The sequence below is a fragment of the Rhamphochromis sp. 'chilingali' genome (assembly GCF_963969265.1).
Source record: "Rhamphochromis sp. 'chilingali' genome assembly, chromosome: 20".
Classification (NCBI taxonomy): domain Eukaryota; kingdom Metazoa; phylum Chordata; class Actinopteri; order Cichliformes; family Cichlidae; genus Rhamphochromis; species Rhamphochromis sp. 'chilingali'.
The window spans coordinates 19401989-19423404 of record NC_137947.1 but is presented as its reverse complement, the minus strand read 5'-3'; the positions used below and the strand labels follow the sequence as shown (position 1 = coordinate 19423404).

Below are 21416 nucleotides of genomic sequence, written 5' to 3'. Positions count from 1 at the left end.
TATTTCAAAGAGATGCGCCGCAGATGAGTTGTGCTCATTGGTGCAGACTGACTCAGATTGATTGCATTGTGTTGCAATCTATGTTTATAAATGAGACTGCAGTTTTATGCAAACCTTTGCTAACCTGTCTGAAGGTGACTGCACTCAGTCTGAGTCAGGCCATGATTGTTTAGAGACAAAGGTTGAAGGTGTTGCATGCTCAACTTCTGCTTCTTATTTGCAATTGGTCGCCAAATGCAAAAAAAATCTGATGCAATCACAAGGCCACCACCCATTTTTCATAGTCATAATGGGGTTGCAGTGCTAGTTTTATACTAGTGCAACTGAGCTATTATGAAGGAAGAGCAGAATGTAATCTGCCCCATCATGCAAGTCTTTGTTGGATGGGTTGACTATCCATTAAAGCTGTGTCCGCACAACAAGTGATTCTCAGCAGTGCTGTGACCAGAGACCACAAAGTCAACCTCAAGTGACTATAGATCAAAAAAACTGCTAACAAAGCAAAGTGGACAAGTCCAAGATAAACTTTTCTCAAAATTGAGGCAATCGATTGAAGTGACTACCAGAGAGATGCTGGTGATTGACTTACAACCTGGTAATCAATACAGAGCATAACCGAGGCAACCAGAGCCTGGAATGATCGCTAGCAACCAACTGTTGGTTTCAGATGCATGAATTGCTCCCTGTGTGGACACGGCTCTTCAGGATGTAACAAAGAGGAAAAAGTAAACAAAAAGTATGAATAAAGTAAAATATTGTAATTGACAGAGTTGATCATTTTTAGTCAAATTAGTATGATAGAGATAAATATGAATGCAGCAGAACCTTTTTATTAGATGGAATCAGTATTTTCCAGCCTTGTTTAGTAGTATTCTAATATTCCCACAGGGCTGTCTCCTTACGACAACCACTGAGAAATCAATGTCGAGTTTACAAACTATAGTAAAGCCTATCCATCCTCTCTCTAGTACTAACCTCTCCATTAATAATATCCTCCTTCTTATTAACATTATACCCATATATTCCTAACACTGTTTTCTCTAGAAGGGCACCTACCAAAGCTTCCGGGGTATTTGTTTTCTAGTGCCCGGCCATGTATTTCCCAAATACTATACAAAAGGAGTAAAACAATATTTAAAGCAGCACAACATCATCTGAGTATTCATAATATTAATAATGTTCATATTAGCAATGTAGGATCCATGGCATGTGGTAAAGAGCGAGGGAGTCTTGACGCCACTTACTTTTTGCTTGTTGCTGCACTTATTAACACATTTCAGCATTAACTGTCCCCAAACTAGAGGCCCTGTAGTCTGGCTCAGTGGATTCATCTTTATCATCTGGTATTGTAAACTAGATGCTTATTCTATCCACATGAATAAAAAAAAACATGTCTCGGAACGATAGCAGCTATTGGCATGAAAACAAAGAAGGAAAAAAAAGACCAGTAAATAAAACTATTTCAGCACAATTGAAACACAACAATCAGTACTTACTCTGTAACAGAGCTCATGTCTTAGACATTAGTACAGTTAGGAAATTCCCTTGTAACAATTCTCTCCATATTTCTGCCAATTCCACCTGAAAAAAAGAAGAAGAGGTGAACAAATTATTAAACTGAGTAAATAAAATAGCAGGGGACTGCTGTGGCATGATTTGGTTTTTTTGTGTTTTTTAATTAAATGGCTTGTAGAGGCTTTTATATTTAATTGCATCATTCATGCATTTTGCCTGAAACACACTAAAAGAACATGGCTTATCCGAGCAGGGCTGAGCTGGTGATGACGGTAGGCTGATAAGATACAATCGCCGTGACAAGTGCGGTCATTCAGATCGTGCAGACACTGGCTTATTCGAAAGTTGAACTTCAGCGTCTCAAACATCTCAGTTCAATAAATTCAGCCATTTGTATAGAGCAGCCTGAACCTAATTTCATGTTCATTCTCATAAGTAATAACCTGCAATAAATTCATTAAGGTGGAGACCTGGCTGTCAGTTCAGATTTACAAAAGACATACAGATTTTTTTTAGCTTTAAATTAATCTTATAAGAGGGATGTTTTAAGAGTAAAACTTGTGTAGCCTGCAGCAAATTGAGTATTTAATATAAAAGATAAAATGAGCTTTAAAATTGAGATCGGAATTCTAGTGCTTTTTAAAATGAACCAGAAACAGTAACTGTATATTAACTAAAGGGAGCTCTTTCACCTCTATAAAGCTAAAAGCACAGCTCAAAGAAATGAGCAGAACACTTGATTGTCACAGTATAACACAGTTGGTTAAACATCAAGTTTATCAGTCTGTTCAGTTAGGAAGCATAAACTATTGTAAATCCATTTCACCTGCTTTGGTAACAGTGAAAGTGACAACAGGTTCACTGGAGAGGCAACAACAAGACAGCTGCTAAAAAAGGAATGTTTCTGCAGGAGGTGGTCACAGACAGTTGCTCTCTCCTTATCCCCCCCGACTGATTTTTCTCTTATTTTGCTTTTTATTAGTGTCCTTGTCACTACTGGTAGCATGAAACAATACCTGCAGCCCATTCAGGCTGCACAGGTAGCTGCCCCAGGATGGCGCATCCATACATGCCATCACAAAAACTTTGGTGTATGTCTAAGGACAGTCTCAAGATTGTGGACATGATACCAAAAGACTGGCTAATACATGCAGAGAGGTGGACAAGACCGAAGAAGGGCATCAACCAAGAAGCAGGATCGGCCTCTGCTCCTGTGTGTGTGGAGAAACAGGGGGAGCACTGCCAGAGCCTTACAGAATGACCTCTAGTGGGCTCATTGTGCATATTTCTGACCAAACTGTCAGGAACAGACTACGGGAGACTGGGATGAAGGACTGAAGTCCTTTAGTGGGACCTGTGCTCACAGCCCACCACCGTGCAGCTTGGCTGGCATACGCCAAAGAATGCAAAAATTGGCAGTATCCACCTCTGATCCCCTGTTGGCTTCACAGATGAAAGCAGGTTCGCTCTGACAATGAGTCAAAGAGTCTGGAGACACCATGGGAAACTTTATGATGTCTGAAACATCATCCGGCATTACAAGTTTTCGCGTGGGTCAGTGATGATCTTATCCTTATCCTTGCAAGGTCATACAGACCTGCATACACAGACTGCTGTTTGGTACCAGGAGGGAATCCTCAGAACTTTTGTCAGACCCTATGCCGGTCTACATTGCTCTCATGTGTCCAGAGGGCATTTAAGGCAGTGATACACTGACTGGCTCTCATATTACCAGGCCAGGGCTGATGATTTTGGTTACAATTGATGTCGTTGCATCATTTTGTTTGCAACAAATTATAGATTATACATCAGTAAATAGTTACAACTTAGATATGTCATTCATCAAGATGTGGTGTTTGACTTAAGCGTTTCATGGATTTTTTTTGAGCAGTATACTTATTTCCTTCTGTCTGGATGGCTGCTGTAAAGAGACAGAAATGAGTTAATATGTTTTCAGACATGTTAACTTCCATTTCTATATCAAATGATTCTTATTCTAGTTAGGTTTTGTTTCAAATCTAGATGGTTCTATTTTATTTCAGACCAATACATAACAAACATTACTAATGAAGCTGCAATGAACCATTTTTGTGGTTGCTTTGGAAAGCAAAAATAATTAATATACAGATCTGTTCAGATTTATGTGGCCAATTGTTTTTCAGTAAACATGTTACTTTGCACAACCAGTTGTTACAAAATAACACGATCCCCTCTTTCAGCTCTGTGTTTGGTCTCCTATAAAGTTTTTATAGCTGCAAAATGTCTCAGTATTTTTGCCATCTAACTTTTAATCTTGACTACTTGCTGTTTGGTGCTGAGCTGCTGGTGTTTTTAGAGCTTTTCACAATAACAGTGGACTCAACATGCTAGTTGCAGATTGCATAGCTAAGGTTAAGTCCACTGTAAAGCCCTGCAAAGCTGAGGGGAGCTGCAGAGTCAGAGGTTAATTCTCTGTAGGTTCATCAATAAGAACACCTTTCAAGCTGTCCTGTCACATTGCCTTTTGACACACTATTATTAGAAAACAACTCAGAATCGATTTAAGGATGTCACTTAAGAGTAACCATCAATGGAGCACATGCAGGATACACCCGAGACTGATAGCTGTGACCAATTATGTAGCCGAATGAGAGGTGCTCTTCAAAAGTTACTGCTTCAGTGTTTTGTCTCTTTGACCAAGAGATGACATTTGATACTCCTACACTGAGTCTAGTGAATTCAGGTGTAATTTTTGGAGGTTACATGCAGTACAAGCCTCATCCTCCTTTCAAAAACAGTTTCCTTTTTCCACATACAGCATCAATTTTGTACGTACAAATGCTAATCAGAGAATTCTAACTTGTCTTCCTTAGTTGATTGCTAGGAAGACTGGTCCTGACAGCTTCCTGTCTTGTATAATGTATCATACATGAATCCCCTTTCCAGCATAATTAATCCCCATTTCAACTCAACTGTAATTTTCTACGGAGCCCATATGAGCTGTCATTTTAATCATTTAGTATTAACATATATCAAATGAAAGTCCTTAACTAAGCTGCCAAAAAAATGTTCATTTAAGTTTGTCAGATACTGCTTGAAACATTCAAATCTTCCTTTTAACCTTCATGAATTCTGACTGTAATTTTACTTAATAGCTTCAGCGGCATTGTGACAGCTACCAGTGATAAGAGATTCTTCTTCGTTTTAAAGCATGTAAGGATATTTGGACTAAAGTGAGGACACATAAAATCACTGAACCCACACATTAATTAAATTAAACTCTCTAAGGAAATATTTCCCACTGGCTGGTGGAAGACCTGCCTTACAAGACATGGAAGGTTCAGTACTGTATAACAAATGTGCTCTATTTATTCCACATTTTTAAAAAGAGTTCACAAAATTGTGTAGGTAAATCATCGATGGCAATACTCAAAACAGATGAACAATCATATTAATCCTGCAGTAAGCTGAACAGCGACTTGGACTAACAGATGGTAGACTTTATAACGTTCCTGTAAAATAGTGAAAACCGAATACAGCAGACTCAGCTTTCTGGGAACATTTATATCTCAGCCAGAATTGGAATACATGAAAATCAAACCAAGCTGATGAGTACTAATGAAATCTTTAAGCAGCAGGTTGTAAATTCATTTAGCATAGCGAGCCACAGATTAAAGGCCCCATGCTGCTCTGCCCTTTTCTAAATAAACACTCTCGAAAGCAACTAAAAAGGAGTCAATTTGTTTCAGATCAGCAAGGACTTGGTTGAAACAGCTGAGAAATGAAGAACAGCCAAAGTGCTGAGTGACCAGAAAAAAGGCCTGCAGCCCACATGTCTGTGTCAGGAGCACTGCAATGCTAGTTTTGTCAAACAGTCCACACCGTCTGCAGGGACTGAATAGTTCTCATCTAAAAGACATCACAGCGGATGTCAAGCATAGCAATCAAAAAGTTAACTTGTCATGGTGATATCTGGTTTCTGTGCAGATGCTGCAGTTGTGCTCGGGCTGTGCAAATTGCAAAAATATGACACACAGCATTGATAAAGACGTCGCAGCACCTCAGACACGCACTGAATTCTAATGTATTTTTGAGTAGTTTCACTAAAAAAATAAAAAACATGCCATTTTAAATAAGAGCAAAAAGAACATCCTCGTATTTTGAGTCTACGCTATATTAAATTTCAGATTTATTCAAATGCTCAGTGATGTTTTTTAGGGCAATAAAAAGTTAATCAGCATCTGTCTTTTACAATAACATTCAGCCTTTAAACCCCGTATTAATAAAATACATATTATTACATTAAAAAATAATCACAGTAGGTTCTCATATACTCTTAATGTGGGCCTGAAATAAAAGCTTGCATCATGATACACTGTCTCTTCAATGATTGAAAGCAACAAAGTACATTCGTGGGGAACTTATACTGTACTTGACTATTTGACATTTATACTATATGTTTACACACTATGTTTTAACATAAAGTAGGTCCAGCATTTTATTGAAATATATGATCTAACATGTTAATACAGTATGTAAGGCAGAAACAGAGCTTGCACAATTGGAACAAGCTTGAAAGTGAATATTTGACCTGATCATCTTTAACTCTCTTAGCAGCATTCTTGTAATTTCTTTAAGTAGTCTTCAGGAATAGTTCTCCAGGGTTCTTGAAGGACTTTCAAAGCTCTTATTTGGATGTTGGCTGCCTTTTGTTCCTGTTCTCTATCAAGATGATCCCAAAATCCTTCAATAATGTTGAGATCTGGACTCTGAGGAGGCCAATCTGTGACTGCTACTATTTCAATTTGTGCTTTTTCTATCCTGTAGACACTCACTGTTGTACCTCACTTCTGACCTCCTCCATTCATATTGATTATGATTTGAACAGAAAACTTCAAATGTGGACTGATTACTCCATGAGACCAGTTTCCTCAACTTTTTTTAAGGATACACTGCACAGATCGCTGCAATCTGCCAGGTTTTTAGCTAATAGCACCATAAGAATCACCTTGTTGTTGCAAAAAGTAATATTTTGTGTTTTTCAATCTATATTGTTAACATTTTTCATACAAATTACATTTTTTGACAGGCTAACAAAGTGCCAAACAATACAATTTAAAATTGGTTCTTTGTTAGGTTTTCTGTGATGTGTAGATACAACACTGTTAATTCTGTAAGCCAAGAGCCTTTTTAAGGTTAAATGATTTATACCTCAGTGTTAAGTGGTTCATAAAAATACTCTGAAAATGGTCAGGTACAAGAGCTGCACTGAAAATAAGTAAAAAAAAGCAACCAATGTCAAAAGAAAAACTTTGAAAGACCTTCAGAAAGCCTGGAGAATTATTGCTCCTGACCATTAAAAAAAATTAGACATAGCATGGGTACTTGGAAGCAACATATATAGAAAAGAGGGATGCCTCACAACTTTTGCACAGTAGTGCAGCCTCATTAGAATGTAGATTTTATGTCACTACTCCATTAGTAATAATTACAGCACATTTTTCAACAACACAGTCACAGTTTGCCTGCAGTAAAGGCATTTTGAAAGGATTACCTATGTTCCTCGCCTCCAGCTCTTTTTCCATGAGTTCTTTCTGGGAGGGAAACTCACTGAGCTTGACCTTGGACATGGTGTCATTCTGACCGACTGTGCTTATCACTTCTGGATCCTTCTCATGGCTGTCCTCAGTCTGAACGTGGACCCAAGGGATTTTCCTAAGAGACAGCAGAGCAATAAAGATGATTAGCTTTTGATTATCAAGTGAGTTCAACAGTATTTACTTCGTTATCTCAGTAAACATACCTTTTGAACTTGTAGATGAAGAATGCAGCTAAACCAACAAACACCACGATGAGCAGCATCAGCATGGCCGACCCACTGGGAAGTGAGTTTGAGTCCACAAGTGGTGCTGAAAGCCAAACACCATAAATGAGCACCAAACTTTTTACATAATATGTGTTAAACTCATTACTTTTTCCTAAACCATGTCCTATTCCAAGGATATTACTTCATTACCCAATGTCATGAAGAGCATATCCCTACATGTTATCCCCTCAGGGCATAAAAAGCACCTTTAGGAGGTCCACTGCTTCTCTCCAGGGTTCATACTGCATGCAGCAGTAGCTTATGCATAGTCATGGCTTTATAAATGCTGAGATGCAATATTCAAAGTATTTCCTCTCACTGCCCATCTTTCTCCCCGTCACAGAGAAGCCTATGAAATCTTTGACCTTTCCCGATCATTTTAAAGGCAACCCAGACCTTTGTATGCAGACACAAATGAAGACAGATCCATTGGTGGATGAAAAGGGTAAAGACACGCGAGGTGATCGACACGTTTTTACGATATGCTAATGACCCGGTGACCCTGTGAATTTCCCGTGCATATCAAACACCTGCTTTGTCAATCATGTGATTGATTGGCTGACTTCAAAGAGAGCTACTGTCTCATAGCCTCAGGTGCAAAACTGGCACTCTGTGAAGGATATTTAAATCCTGTGATATACAGCATTGTCCGTCTCTCAGGAAACACTTTGTCTTTGCCTTGCTTTATTTTTTCAGAGCGTTGTTAAAATTCAATGTCAAACCAGTCTAACGAAGACACATCTTATCTAATGCTCTGTGGATCTGTAGACATGCTGTATTAATCTGCCGTAAAATAAGCCTAGGGCCTGTTTGAGTGTTTTGTTTTCACATATCTCTAAAAGGGTTTCAATGTAACGACTGCTGAAAACTTACCCAGAGTTTGCTGAGTCATGTACACAATAATGCGAATGTCAGCTTTCAGTTCAAACTGGATCAGGCCTTGGTTCAGTGCAGTGACAAAAATATTTGATATCTGTCACAGGATTTTAACAAAAACACACAGAAAACACAAAGGTTTACATTAAAATTTCATGAACAAGCAAGACATTTTTGGAAAAGAAAAGATTGATACAATAATTAGCTCAGCTTAGCATAATGGCCGGTGGCGCCATTGACTGGCTCTCTCCATTGTTCAAAGATTCGCCCGATAATTAACACATTTCAGTGCATTTGTCTTGCGTTTTGCACTTACTTTGTTTGAGTCCTAGCAAAATAAGCAGTCTGCGGATCTTTTGTGAGCTCAAAAGCTTTTGCTCAAGATCATTTAACAAAAAGAAATAAAAATCAACTATTCTGACAAAAAGACAGGAGCCTGAGATGGAAGTGGCAGAACTGAAGATGTTAAGAGTTTTACTGAGGATGTAGTGAAGGAGGACGTGCAAGTGCTTTTGTGACAGAGGAGGGTGCTAGGGATACGCTAAAAGAAGAAGAAGGAAAACAGAAGAAATAAATACCAACTATGGAAACATGCCATATGAACAAACAGTCTTATTATCCTATTAACAGCCTTTAGGTCCTCTTAAATATCTAGCATAAATATAAATACAATGTATCTTTAATGTCCAGGAAACAGCAGCTCTACATAAAAGCTGACATGATCTACATTATTGTGGCTCTTACCATCTCAAGAGCCGCTTCGCTCCCACTCTTGTGCTCAGTAGATGTCTGCTCATCAGGCAGAATAAAGAGCTCTGCTGTAGTTGGAAGCCCTGGATACAGAGATACCAGCAGCTGATCTTCATGAATCCCAGACACCTGCAGTGACGCGAAAACACGACAGCCAGGTATGGCTTTACTCTGAAGGCTAAATTCACACTAAATAATGTGTCTCCTAAACAAAATAAAAGAAGAACACATGGGTTACAAAACATCATGACTGCTGTGTCATTTTAGCGCACCCGTATAAAATAGTAATGACCCTGAAAGCCATTGGTGTTCGCTGTCAACTGCAGGAAAGATCTCTTAGGAACTGATGTACCTGTGATAGAGCTGTCCGCACCACACGGCCTATGTCCTCCCTCCATTCGGGGATGTCAGGATTGTGCTCATCAAGCGCTGGCGAAAACGACAACAGCAGTGACCTGAAGAACTCTGGAAAAAAGGTGAAGTGATGTCTGTTAGAATATTAACGCTACTTCTAGTTTAGGTTTTGATTAATCTGATGTGCAGTTTTGTCCTTTTTCATTTGGCAACATCTGCCTTGAAGTTAATTGCTCCTCGAGATTTCGTGTTCGCATACCGTGACATTTTATTCATTAGATTAAGTCCACGTTGACATCAACGTGGCGAAGCTTGCAGCGCTGACCGAGAGGCATCACACTTTCCCTGAGATAGCATATTGCATATTCATGTAACAGGCATCTCTCCAATTAAAGTGCTTTGAAGACTGTCTCCCCCACTCACCTTTAACAGTTGTAACTTTTGAATCCTGCATTACAGTGCTCCCAGAAGCAACCTGGACCGTGACCTTGCTTTTTCCTTCGCTCTGAAATGTGTGTGAGATGCTTCCCTCCAAGGTTATAATGGGCTGGATTTCAAAAGGAAAAACACAGAGAAATGCACAGAAAAAGCTGCATCCTCATGGCTGAATATAGAACACTACGTATATCTACTGTATAATGAGGGGATGCTGCGCTGAACACAATCAATCTCAGGCAAATATAATCAACCATCCAAGCTGGATCCTCCAGAATGGCACAGGGCAGTCACATACTGTCACTTTTTCCATGATTTGTGGGGAGATCTGTGTAGATTTACACTTTCAGATTACAAACAAGAGCACAAAGACATCAAGGGAGGAGTGGGAAGATGGGGAAAAAAGCAGCAGTAAAAAGGATAAATGCCTTGTGTGTATAGAAGAATGGTGGGAGGAGGTGGAGGAGGAGAAGCGTCTCACCTCAGAGCTGTTGTCAAACCACCAGAAGAAGGTCAATGTTCTGGTGTGGCTCGGCCAAACCACTGCAGTCAGATTAGCCTCCTTCCCTCTGACGGCTACAATGGGAGCGGAGAGATACACCCGCTCTAGTGGACCTGCGGCGATGACAAATACGCCATCATATATCCATACATGCATCGAATGAATGCAGCCAGCAAGAAAAGTATTATTGTGATCGCAGTTGATGTACATTTAGCTTCAGGTGTGTGCTTTTGCATTTTCCAAGGTTAAAATGCATAAAAGTAGTAAAACCATGACTGAAATGCAATTCAGCGGGAACGTGACTATCCATGAAAGAAAAGAGGTTTATGCTATCTGCACAGCCTCAGGAATCAGTAATGATGTTTCTTATTCACATACTGGTGATGTGTAAAAACAGTGTGCTGCTGTCAGATCCTTGGCTGTTTTCTGCAGTAGCTGTCACGCGGTAACTCCCAGTCGTTCTGTAGATGTGCTTGATGCCATCATCCGCCCTGCTCAGGTTAGAGTACGTGATCTTGATGCCATCTCCAAAGTCTAGCTGGATGCTGGTCCTCAGCGAGTCTCCCTGTGGACAGATGGTATTACATAGCATCTGTCATCATGGCTTAGGTCAGGATACTTTCACTTGGACCACATGCAAGGGAAGAACGATCAGTCTGCCGCTGAAGTGCTGGAGCTGAGATGTCATATAGGCCGTGTCATAAAAACTTTGAAGGTGAATATGAATGGAAAAAGACAGAAATTCAGCAGAGAAAACAAGCAGAAATGTGAAAAGAGAGACGCAGAGGCAAAAAAGGTCATGAAAGAGTCCCAAAGTAAGATGGAGGAGTTTATAATCTGGTGTCATTTTTCCAGCTGATCACTCAAAAACAGACACATTGCCATCACCAAAGTGTTTTTCATACAAATTACAGAAACTTTAACAACAAACTTTTGGTTTTATTACTCAGGCTTTGAGCTATCTGTAGTGAGATGCCATGCTGAAACAAAAGATCAAATAAACTTCATTTGTGGTGATCAAAGCTATGAAAAATTGCACTTTAAAAACATTCAGCAACACCCTGTCAGGCATTTCAGAAGAATCTAGTTCCAATTAAATTAGTTAACAATAAGATCTCAGGACTAACTTCTTCCTTAACTAACCTCAAATTGTTTCTTTTTCTTACATTTAATGAACTTACAAAGAGGTGCAAATCTATGTTATGTTAAAAGAGGTAAATTTGAGTGGAACAGGGAACAAGGAAAAACAATGTTTGAGGTGATATTTCATAAATACATCCATTTTTCAGGCTAAAGGTTGTTTTTTTTGATAACCTTCGAGTTAAAGCCGTTCAAGTTTTTGGGCAATCTATGTAAATCCTACAAGGTACACACATTGCATTCAGATCTGGTTTTTGGTGCAGTAATGTGCTGCTGTGAATATATTAGTCATAAATACATCAATGTTGTATATATTAGTATTTTGAATATCACACTTTTCTCTTTTCTGCATTTGTCTTTTGAAAAAATCAATACATATTTCCCAGAAGAGAAGTCTTACAAAATATTCCTGAGAATAATTTGAGATTTCAGATTACTTTTAAATGAGGTTGATAACTACCATCATCATTTCCAGTTCCATCCATTTTTGTAACTGCTTATCCAATTCTGGGTAGTGGAGGAGGGGGCTTAAATCGACGTTCTTCTCTTTGGGTTAGGGTTAGGAAAATGAAACAATGAACACCTCGGAAGAAATTAAGAAACCGTCTTCCTTCCTTTTATGTGGTCTTTTCTATCACTGGCTATTATATTCTTTTTTTCTCTCTCCTCCAAAATGAATCTCAGTCGTGCCTCATGGAGAACTGGATGATGATTCCTCGTAGGCTCCCAGTTCCCGCCGAGCGAGCCAGACCGATGGACGACATCTGGAATCTGATGCTGTTTTCTGGCAGACGATGACGACATCAGCTCAAATAGCTTCTTCAATCTCTTAAACTCATCTGAACTGATGCAGATCCTATTGCCTTTCACATCATGATATTGTAACATGCAGCTTTCCCAGCCCCTCCGTTTTTTGCTTTGTTTATCTTTTTAAACAAGCTTATATACGTTTCCTTTCTGGAATCAACTGTACATCAGTTGTTCTATTTTCTGTCCTCTCTGTTGCATAATTTACTATTAATTATGTTTTGTAAGGTGACCTTGATTGTCAGCGCCATTTAGTAAAGTTTTTTATTATTACAATCAACTCTGAAACCAGTTTTCACATTTTTCTTTTACATCTTTTACGTCCCTAATTATTTCAGATCATTTATGCTAGCCTGTAGGCCATCATTAATTGAGAATAACATCCTTTGTAAATGTGTCCATCTCCAGCAAGGCACATTGTTTCTTACAGGTTTTAATAGGAGGTTCAGTTTGTCACCATAAATTATATTTAAACAACAAAATATAGTAGCTGAAAAAGAGGACATAGCATGTCTGATTTAATGGGCACTTGAGCAGATCTTTTCTTTAAAATTTGCTCCTACCACCTCCTACCACACACAAATGGAAAAGTATTCAACATAACATCCTCACTTCTATATAACAGCAAGAGAAAAGTAAATGAGTCATTCATTTAGCTTAGGAATTAGGAAAAAAAAAAGCAGGAGAGCACTAGCCTGGGTTTGGTTCATTATGCAATATCTGCTTCTTCTTACACTGCAGTGACTTTTAGGTGTAATAACTCACCTCATTGAGGGAGACCATAAAAGTAACGTTGCTTCCAACAGGGGAACTGAGCTCTCCCTGACTGGTAGACAGCTGGAGGCCCCGGGGTGCTCTGGGATGACACGGCTGCCTCCTGGGCGAGTACACATTCCTCCCTGCCTCCTTACAATTATTGGACAAAACCTTCCGATACCTTTTGAGCATAGAGTAAGTAAAGAGCATTGTCACATCGCATAACAGAACCCAGCATTAGATACATGTTTTACCAGTTTTCAAAAAACATAAAGACTTAACTGTTAAGTGCCAGTAAATTTTCATAGAGCTCACAGCTATTTACAAAAAGAGGGGAAAAAAATGTTTTTCCCAAAAGATTTTTTTTCTTTGTTCACCACTATCACATTTATTTTTTATTTATTTCTGCTTGGAAGATGCTCCTCAGTTTTATTTCTGCAATTTAGTGCAGGAAAATAGCACCCAGCAACAGCACATACTGTGCATTTGGCAGGCTGAAATACAGACCTCTATGAGCACACTTAATTTTGTCAGTTTCCTGAATGTAAAAAAGCTTCATAACCAAAAACCTGTTTTGAATTATTATACATTATGAATTATTATATATTTTAGAATTGGGAAATAATGCAGATTGGGCCCTCCGAGCCCTATTTCTCAACCAATAGGAAGTAAACTATTATTTTCTGTTTATGTACTACACAACATGACAAAAAAGGTGTAATGGGATATTGTTTTGTGATGGACTGAACATTGGGGGCCACTTACCCTGTGCTGTTTAGGAAGCTTTGGCTGGTGCTGCAGCTTTTAGCCGCACCGTTTGGATTAAACCAAAAAGCAGGGGAGCAATTCCCATCTGCCTGGCGCTCCCATCCATAATCACTGCCAAAGCAAAGCAAAACAAAACAAAGCAAAAAAAACTTCATGAAATGATAAACACTGCTACTCAGAGTAATCTAGCTATCCACGCTTTTGTAGTGGGGCAAATGCTTTGCATTTGGAGCTTCATGGCATATTTTAAGACCATAACTAGAGACATGATTGTCAGACATGTGGGATCAAACAGAATTTCAGACAGATGGATAAAAGATATTTAAAATTCATTTAACGATCCATTATTAATTGAATTCTAATAAGTCACTTGACATTATGCAAATCACAGCAGCGCGATGAAAAGTTCTTAACTCCGATCCATATTTTTCAAACTATAATTATATCCGATGAACAGAGTCATATTGGTTATTCTGTAAATATGCCGTGTAAGAGGGATATTAAGCCTTATGAAGTTCTGCAAACTGATACTTTTGTTCTTTTATTACAGCCCTAATTACACACAACTGAATTAGATGTTCAAAGTAGAGAGGCTGTTTGGTAAACATGTGATGAAAGAAATTAAGAGTCACTGGGGATAAAAAAAAAAAGTGAGTTACAATATATTCCCTGCTAGGAACACTGAATACAAGCCATTACCATTCGAAATCATAAGCTGTGCAGGGGCATGGCTCTGAGGAATAGATCCTGGAATAGTCTTGGGCCAGCATGCAACGGTTGCCTGGCCTGCGCTTCATATAGATCTGCTTCTCACCCATCACACAGAGCTCTCCCTATATCGCAAAGAAGGAAAGAAAAAAAGCTTGTCTTCTTTTTCACAAGTCTGAAAGAAACAAATGTGCAAACACGCGCTCGAATCGTTAATAAATCAGAAGTGATTAATAATCCTGTTACCTTGTTGTGCAGGTACCATGTCTGATAATCTCCATCCATGCATCTCCTGCTAAAGAGGCCTTTGTAGTCAATCTTAATCAGTTGCCACTCTGACCGATGGCTGAAGTGCCCAAAGAAACTGAAAGATGATGCATAAGAAAAGCAAGATTATCTTGAGACATAGACACGCAGTTTTCTGATATCATATTCAGCACCTGCAATCTGAAGTCTGTCATTAATGTTAACAGGCAACATAAAATTCCTCTTGATTAGAAGTCTAAGTTAATCAGTTGAACCTTTCCTTGTTTATATCAACACAAGAGTTAATTCTTCAGATTTGATATTGTTCTATTCCTCTTGGACGCTACCCATGTGTCTCCTTACGTGATAATATGATTGTCAGACTCTGGCTCCATTAAAACTCCATCCACATACAGAGGAGCCAAGGAGAAGCTGTGGCGGTCCCATTTCTTTCCTTCATCTAGACTGATCCTGCGTAAAGGAAGACAACAACTGTCAGTGGACGAATACAGGTTACAGAAACAAAAAGCAAGAACAAAGAAATATGATAAAATATGATAAAAGATTTGAGTTCATTTAGCTTTTGCCGCGGGTGAAAAATGAAGCACCTTGAATTCTCTTCAATGTGAAAAATTATCTTGACAACAGACTGAACAATAGAACAAATGTTCCTTGGCCCAGGTAGATTTTTGAAGGTGACAACAGAAAAGAGAGATATGACTCAGGTTGTAACATTAGAAATAGATTTGGGGGGTTTCAAATCACCTCTCTCGGAGCTTAATCACATTTGACAGGGCTGTAGTGTGCAGGGACATCAAAGTAGATAGTGTTACAGAGCTCCCACAATATGAGGGACTTATGAGGGCATTCTGAGTCTCATATTTCCACCCTGCTCTACTCCTCATTTACATAAAAGCACTCAAACCATCATATCCAACTACGAGTACAAAGCTGTAACAGACTCTCTTCTGCTGGAAATGACTCTGACGGTTCTGAAGCTGCAGCACCGATACAATAATCATGCAAACTTGGCCCATCAGCATTTTAAAACATTAAATATAATCATATGCAGCACCCCCCCCCCCAAACAAAATTGCACTCGTGTAATTTCCCACTACAACCCCAACACCTACAGTTTCTATCTACAGTATTTATGGGATTAGAGATTACTGAAGAAGCTTATACCTACCATAAGTGTCGAATTGGCGCCGCTGCTTGCAATACCGCCAACAAAGCTCCTCCATTGTCAAGAAACCAAACGTTGTACTCTTCATCAAAAATCTGAATCGTAAATTTGAAAAAGAGACACATTTGCTCATTTTATTAGGCAGCACCATTCTTTAAGGTAACCATGCAAAGCGTGTCATGGATGTCACCTGTCTCCAGCTATTTCCTGCGTCAGATGTTATAAACATCCCAAGGTTGGCGGAGGACAGCTGTGTTCCAATATTCCCTGAGTCCAAAAACATGCATAATTTCAGTCAGCATTTACATAGCAAAGACTCACTATAGCTCATAACTCACCTATGTGCACAATCAGCTGATAGAAATCACTCAGAAGCTATGTACGTTCTCATTTTCCACTGCAGGAAAATGACAGTTTACGATTTAGCCTGATCTAATCATCTCACCTGAAATATCAGATTTAGCCTGAGAAGTTTTCATATTTGACTTCAATGACATAAAGAGGGCACTGTGTGATTAATTGTGTGTTAGCTGAACTGCTACAATGTATTTACCTGAAAAACAATGAATAGCTACAATACTGTGCAAAAGTCTTGAGCCATGGCTCATTGCTTTATATTTGGCTGCAGAGGATACGGGACTGTCTTGCAATTTTTATAGGGGTCTTCAGCGATAGTTCTCCAGGCTGTCTGAAGGTATTTCATAGATTTCCTTTGGACATTGGCTGCAATCGTTCTCCTTTTCAGTCCAGTTTTTGTGCCTGACCATTTTCAGCAATAAAACAAATATCTTACCCAAAACATGAACCACCGTTGTGTCTCCACATCAGTGGAAGCAAGGAACCAATTTTAAACTATTATCGTTAGCAATTTTGTCACAATATCATGCAATTTATTCTGAGTTCTTTAGTTGAATCTACAAAAAATGTCAAAGATAACACATTTTGACAGGTATAAAGTAGTAAATGAAAAAGGGAGAAAAGCCTGAGGTTTGTCAAAATTACACGACACCTGAATGGGTCTGGATAGCAATGACACTTACCAGTGAAATTGAGTGATATGAAGTTTTTGTTTCAAATTCCTCTCATCTCCTCAAATTCTCAATATTATCAACATGTATGGAGGAGGTCAGGAGAGAGGTACTACACTGAGTGTCTTATACTAATCTGTAAAACATGGTGGAGACTCTGTAATGGTTTACCACAGCATTGAGGATCTTCTCAAAACTGATGAAATTATGAACACAGAAAAGTACACATTTCAATTCACCATGCAACACCATCCGCAAAGTGTCTGGAAAACAACGGCTTCATTTTTCAGCATGACAGTGATCCCAAACACACTGTCAATATAAAAAAACATACCTGGGTAAAAAACAGACCGTGGAATACCATCAGCCATGGATTGGCCTCCCTAAATCTTAGGCCTCAACATTAGTGAAGCCATGTGGGATCATCTTGACAGAGAATGGAACAAAAGGCAGCCAACGTCCAAAGAAGAAACCTGGAGAAGAATTCCTCTATAATACTTAAGGAAATGATAAGGAAGCTTGCCTAACAGAGCTCAGACTTTGTTGAAGTTCAAATCAACTACTGACTTTCAAGCTCAAATGAACTGTACAAACTCTGTGCTTCTATATTTAATTTCCATATAAATGTGCACATGTTTCAGTTCTCCAGTGCATCTATCTCCTATTTTTCTATCAAATTATTTAAAAAATGAGAGGAGACTCAAGCCTTTTGCACAGCACCTTAAATTCATGTCCTAATGTAACTCTACCTGTAGCCACAATGATTCCTGGAACAGACTTTTTGCTGGTGATTGGTCCGGATGTGTAAGGATTCTCTGACATCTCCAGTTGAAGATGCAGTGAGCAAAATGGCTGTCAACAAAACGGATTCAAATACAGCACAAGTTGAAACAATATATATCTCAGATCTTAACAGCAGCAATTATAATTAGTTCGGCTTTCAAACTATTCTTCCCGTTGAGCGAAAAGTGTTAACATTTTCAGACACCATTTATAAAACAAAGATACTTTGTTCCTCTCATCTCCTCTGCTAGGAGAAAAAAAAAGAAATGGCTGAGGGGACACAGAGGGCATTTGAATTGTTTCATTCTAAAGCAAACAAGGCATGTAATTAAAATTCCCCAAGATGCACTGATAAAAATGGCAAAATTGATTCAAATCATTTCACTCATCTCCCCGAATAAAGCGTACCGAAAAACATCAATAAGGCTTTTCATACAGCTGAAGTTGGAGGAGGGGGTCAGGAAACAGAAGAGAGCATAGTGGTCATTTGTAAGACACACAGAAAGACTATAGCCTGCTATTAATTGAGGAATGTACATGATTTTAAATGGTCTCTGAAGAACATATTGACTGGATTAGGTGAACATCATACCTGCTGAAAAACACCACAGCCACATAATGTAATTCAGTGCAATCTAACTTTCATTAGTCCTGTTTGACTACAGTTTCAGAGGTTAATGGAAAGTCTAGACCCCTAAAATGTAATGCAATGACACTCTGTGACTTAAACTGATAATAAGAATATTCCAACAAAGCATCTTTTCAGTCATTTAGGGGACTAAAAAGACAAGTTGATGCTGAGGCTGGCACCTGGCCTGGTGCAAAAATGGCTTCGTCTCCAAGAACATCCAAAACACAGCTGATGAGGCTGAAACATTTGAGGAATGTTTCATGTCATAGGCTTAATTTTGCATGAATAAGAGCATTCATTCACTCCTGCCCAAAGGCTCAAGCTCACCAGAATGCAGTGAAGGTTATTTCCAGCCACATCAGTGGCAGGAGCTGGCAGCAAGGACCATGTTTGCCCCTTGTTGTATGTGATGAAAGTCTTTATGTAATTATCCACCAGTTTGTTGGCAAGATACATGCCATTTATCCCCTCAACCTAAGAAGGAAAACAACAAAAATGCATTCATTACTGTCAAAGCCCTTTTCACTTCTAGTTTAGAAAATCAATCTATAATTATTGACTCGTCTTTTGAACCTCAGTGGAAGCAGGCTGAAAATACATGGCACTGTAAAAAAAACAACTCTATGAAAGGATATTTCATGTTTTGAAAAATGTTCTTTAAAAGTACAGCATCATGAGCAAAATATGTAAAGTTTTATTGTTAATAATTCAAAACAGCTTTAAATAGTTTACTGTGTAACGATGCACCATATTTTAGTAGCTGTTCAGACAAAATATACTGCCAACAAAATTCTGATTTTTCATTATAAAAATGTATTATTAGGATTAATGTTAATGGATTAAAACCTACTATATAACGACAGCTTCATAAATTAACAGTTCTCCAGCACAGTAACAGGAAAGGGAGTAAGTGGTGGAGTGCCAACATCAGTCCATAAACAAGGCTAACTACACACCTTATAAAAGTCCACTAGTAGATTACCCGCAGGTCCTCTGCTGGTTCTCAGGTTCTCTAATGAAAGGATAAAGTAGACCCCGGGAGAGTCTGAGATATACAGGCTGTAAGTGTTGTTCTGATTCCACTCTTGGACAGCAGCAAATACCTGCTTCTCATCTGTGCTGATAATATGCATGTCCTGTAGTAGGATGTGTGCGAGAGAAAAATGGACAGATGGAAAGACAGAATGGGTGAGAATGACAGATGCAGGCAAACAAACACAAAATAGTCTCAGAAGAGATGGCATTAAAAGGCTTAAATGTGACATTTCTTCATAAAAGTCATGTGACCTAACTCTTAAAACAAAAAGCAACAAAGGTGATTTGAAACAATAACAATATCTTTTCTTTTTCCTAAATATCAGACACTTTTAGGAGTTGTTATTTCTGTTGCTCACCTTTGGCAGACAATATTTAGGTAATTTCATCCGCTTGAATGATTCTCTCATGTAGGAGACAAAGTAGCTGGCTCGTCCTGACTTGGTTACCTTTGCAATGAAGGCAGAAAAGCTTTGTCACTCTGTAATCAGATCACATGCACTGTATATACCCCTGTGTCAAGAAGATACATCATATTTGAAAGTTACTTTTTCACAGTAATACAAAAAGAAAAGAAATTTAGTTCAGTGGAATTTATTTGCACATTCCCATTATAGCCGTTGCTGTTGGTATGATTTTCTCCTACATAGAAAAGCCTATGTAGACCATCAGACAAATGAAAACCAAACTGAGATGGGAGGTGTTTACAAGACATACAGTACAGTGAAAAAGGTGCAGAAAGTAAAGTGAAAGTCGTTTTCATCAGTAGCTAAAATGCCGTAAAAAAAAAGGAAAAAAATCCCTTTACTGTGGCCATCGTTTTCTTTTAAAACAGCACTCTCCTAGGCTTGCAAACACTTTTTCAAGGTACAAGGTTATTCAAAGCATGTTGCCGAACATGTCAAACATTGCTCCTATGGATTCTCTTTCATTGGGGATTATATCTCTTTGTATAATCCTGGACCAAACCATCTCCTAGTGGAAATTGTGAAAAAATGCAATGGTACACTTACTTGTTTTTTTTTTTGCTGTTTTTTCAGTAGGCAGCATATGTACTCAGCAGGGTTGTCAAAAAAATAGCACGTGCATGCTAATTGATACTAATAATTACTATCAGGTTACATACTCCTTTAATGCAGTATTGATATCAATAGTGTCACCTATGCCTCCTTCAGGTGACATAGAGCTTCACACAGCCCCTCCCCTCACTAGCAGCTAAACACATGAATAACAAACTTGGGAAAGCATCTGAAAGACTGATGTCCCACTCTTCAGGAGGTCAGTGAAGCTCCTGTTCCAACAGCACTTTATTATTGAACAGTTATCATAAATTTGAACTTGTTAACAGATCTTAATGTCAGCTGTTTAGCTAACACTAGTTACCCACATCAATAAGCTAGCAGCTAGCAGCTATGGTCAACAGTAAAACAATGCTTAAAACCTTATCTTTAGCAAACCTCATCAGTTCTGCCTATCTGTAACAGGATAGCAATTATTTGTGTCTGAAAAACTCGTGTTTCTGTAAAAGTCCCAGACTGAAGCTGGGAAACAGATAGAAAGAGTAGCAGTCTAGCTCTGACTGACAATAAAAACATGATTCTAAATCACCTGAAAGACGTAAAATAAACAGGTTTGAAGCTGAATACATCTGCATAAAGCACTATTTTTAAAAATAAAAATAGTAACATCTGCATATGTAAAAAATATAAATATATAATAAAAATATTTTTCTGGGTATCGAATTTTAAATTCAACCTCTCTCTGATTATATGTTTAAGTTTGCCATAATGCTACAAATTGAATCTGGAGCCAATCAAAAGCCTCCTCGACTGTACTATACGACACACAGATATCAAACAAATTATAGTACCTAATATTTTGTACAGCAATGCATGAGAGTTGGACAGCACCCCGCTCTGTTGTGAAAAGAGGGCATGCCTAGACTTCTATCGAAGGTGGTATATGAACACTGCTTTCCAGAGTGTTGAAAGCAGACAAAAATTAAGCACAACAGAAATTACTGTCATTATCTCAATTAGTCTAAAGCTAAG

The 21416-nt window shown here is 38.6% G+C and overlaps 1 protein-coding gene across 1 annotated transcript in view; it reads right to left on the bottom strand.

The window, feature by feature from the left end:
* Positions 1-305: 305 nt before the first annotated feature.
* LOC308387978 (VPS10 domain-containing receptor SorCS3-like) overlaps positions 306-21416 on the bottom strand; it is a 50656-nt gene continuing 29545 nt past the window's right edge. The window contains exons 8-27 of the mRNA XM_080868401.1: positions 19725-19814; positions 19287-19466; positions 18658-18804; positions 17666-17768; positions 16079-16155; positions 15892-15983; positions 15066-15173; positions 14703-14820; positions 14448-14581; positions 13746-13859; positions 12990-13161; positions 10656-10842; positions 10257-10390; positions 9764-9887; positions 9339-9451; positions 8981-9115; positions 8234-8333; positions 7298-7403; positions 7049-7209; positions 306-1581 (exon numbers count right to left, since the gene is read on the bottom strand). Of these exons, the coding sequence (XP_080724527.1) occupies positions 1517-1581; positions 7049-7209; positions 7298-7403; positions 8234-8333; positions 8981-9115; positions 9339-9451; positions 9764-9887; positions 10257-10390; positions 10656-10842; positions 12990-13161; positions 13746-13859; positions 14448-14581; positions 14703-14820; positions 15066-15173; positions 15892-15983; positions 16079-16155; positions 17666-17768; positions 18658-18804; positions 19287-19466; positions 19725-19814 (2460 nt within the window). The 3' untranslated portion in view covers positions 306-1516. The remainder of the gene's footprint in view (positions 1582-7048; positions 7210-7297; positions 7404-8233; positions 8334-8980; positions 9116-9338; positions 9452-9763; positions 9888-10256; positions 10391-10655; positions 10843-12989; positions 13162-13745; positions 13860-14447; positions 14582-14702; positions 14821-15065; positions 15174-15891; positions 15984-16078; positions 16156-17665; positions 17769-18657; positions 18805-19286; positions 19467-19724; positions 19815-21416) is intronic.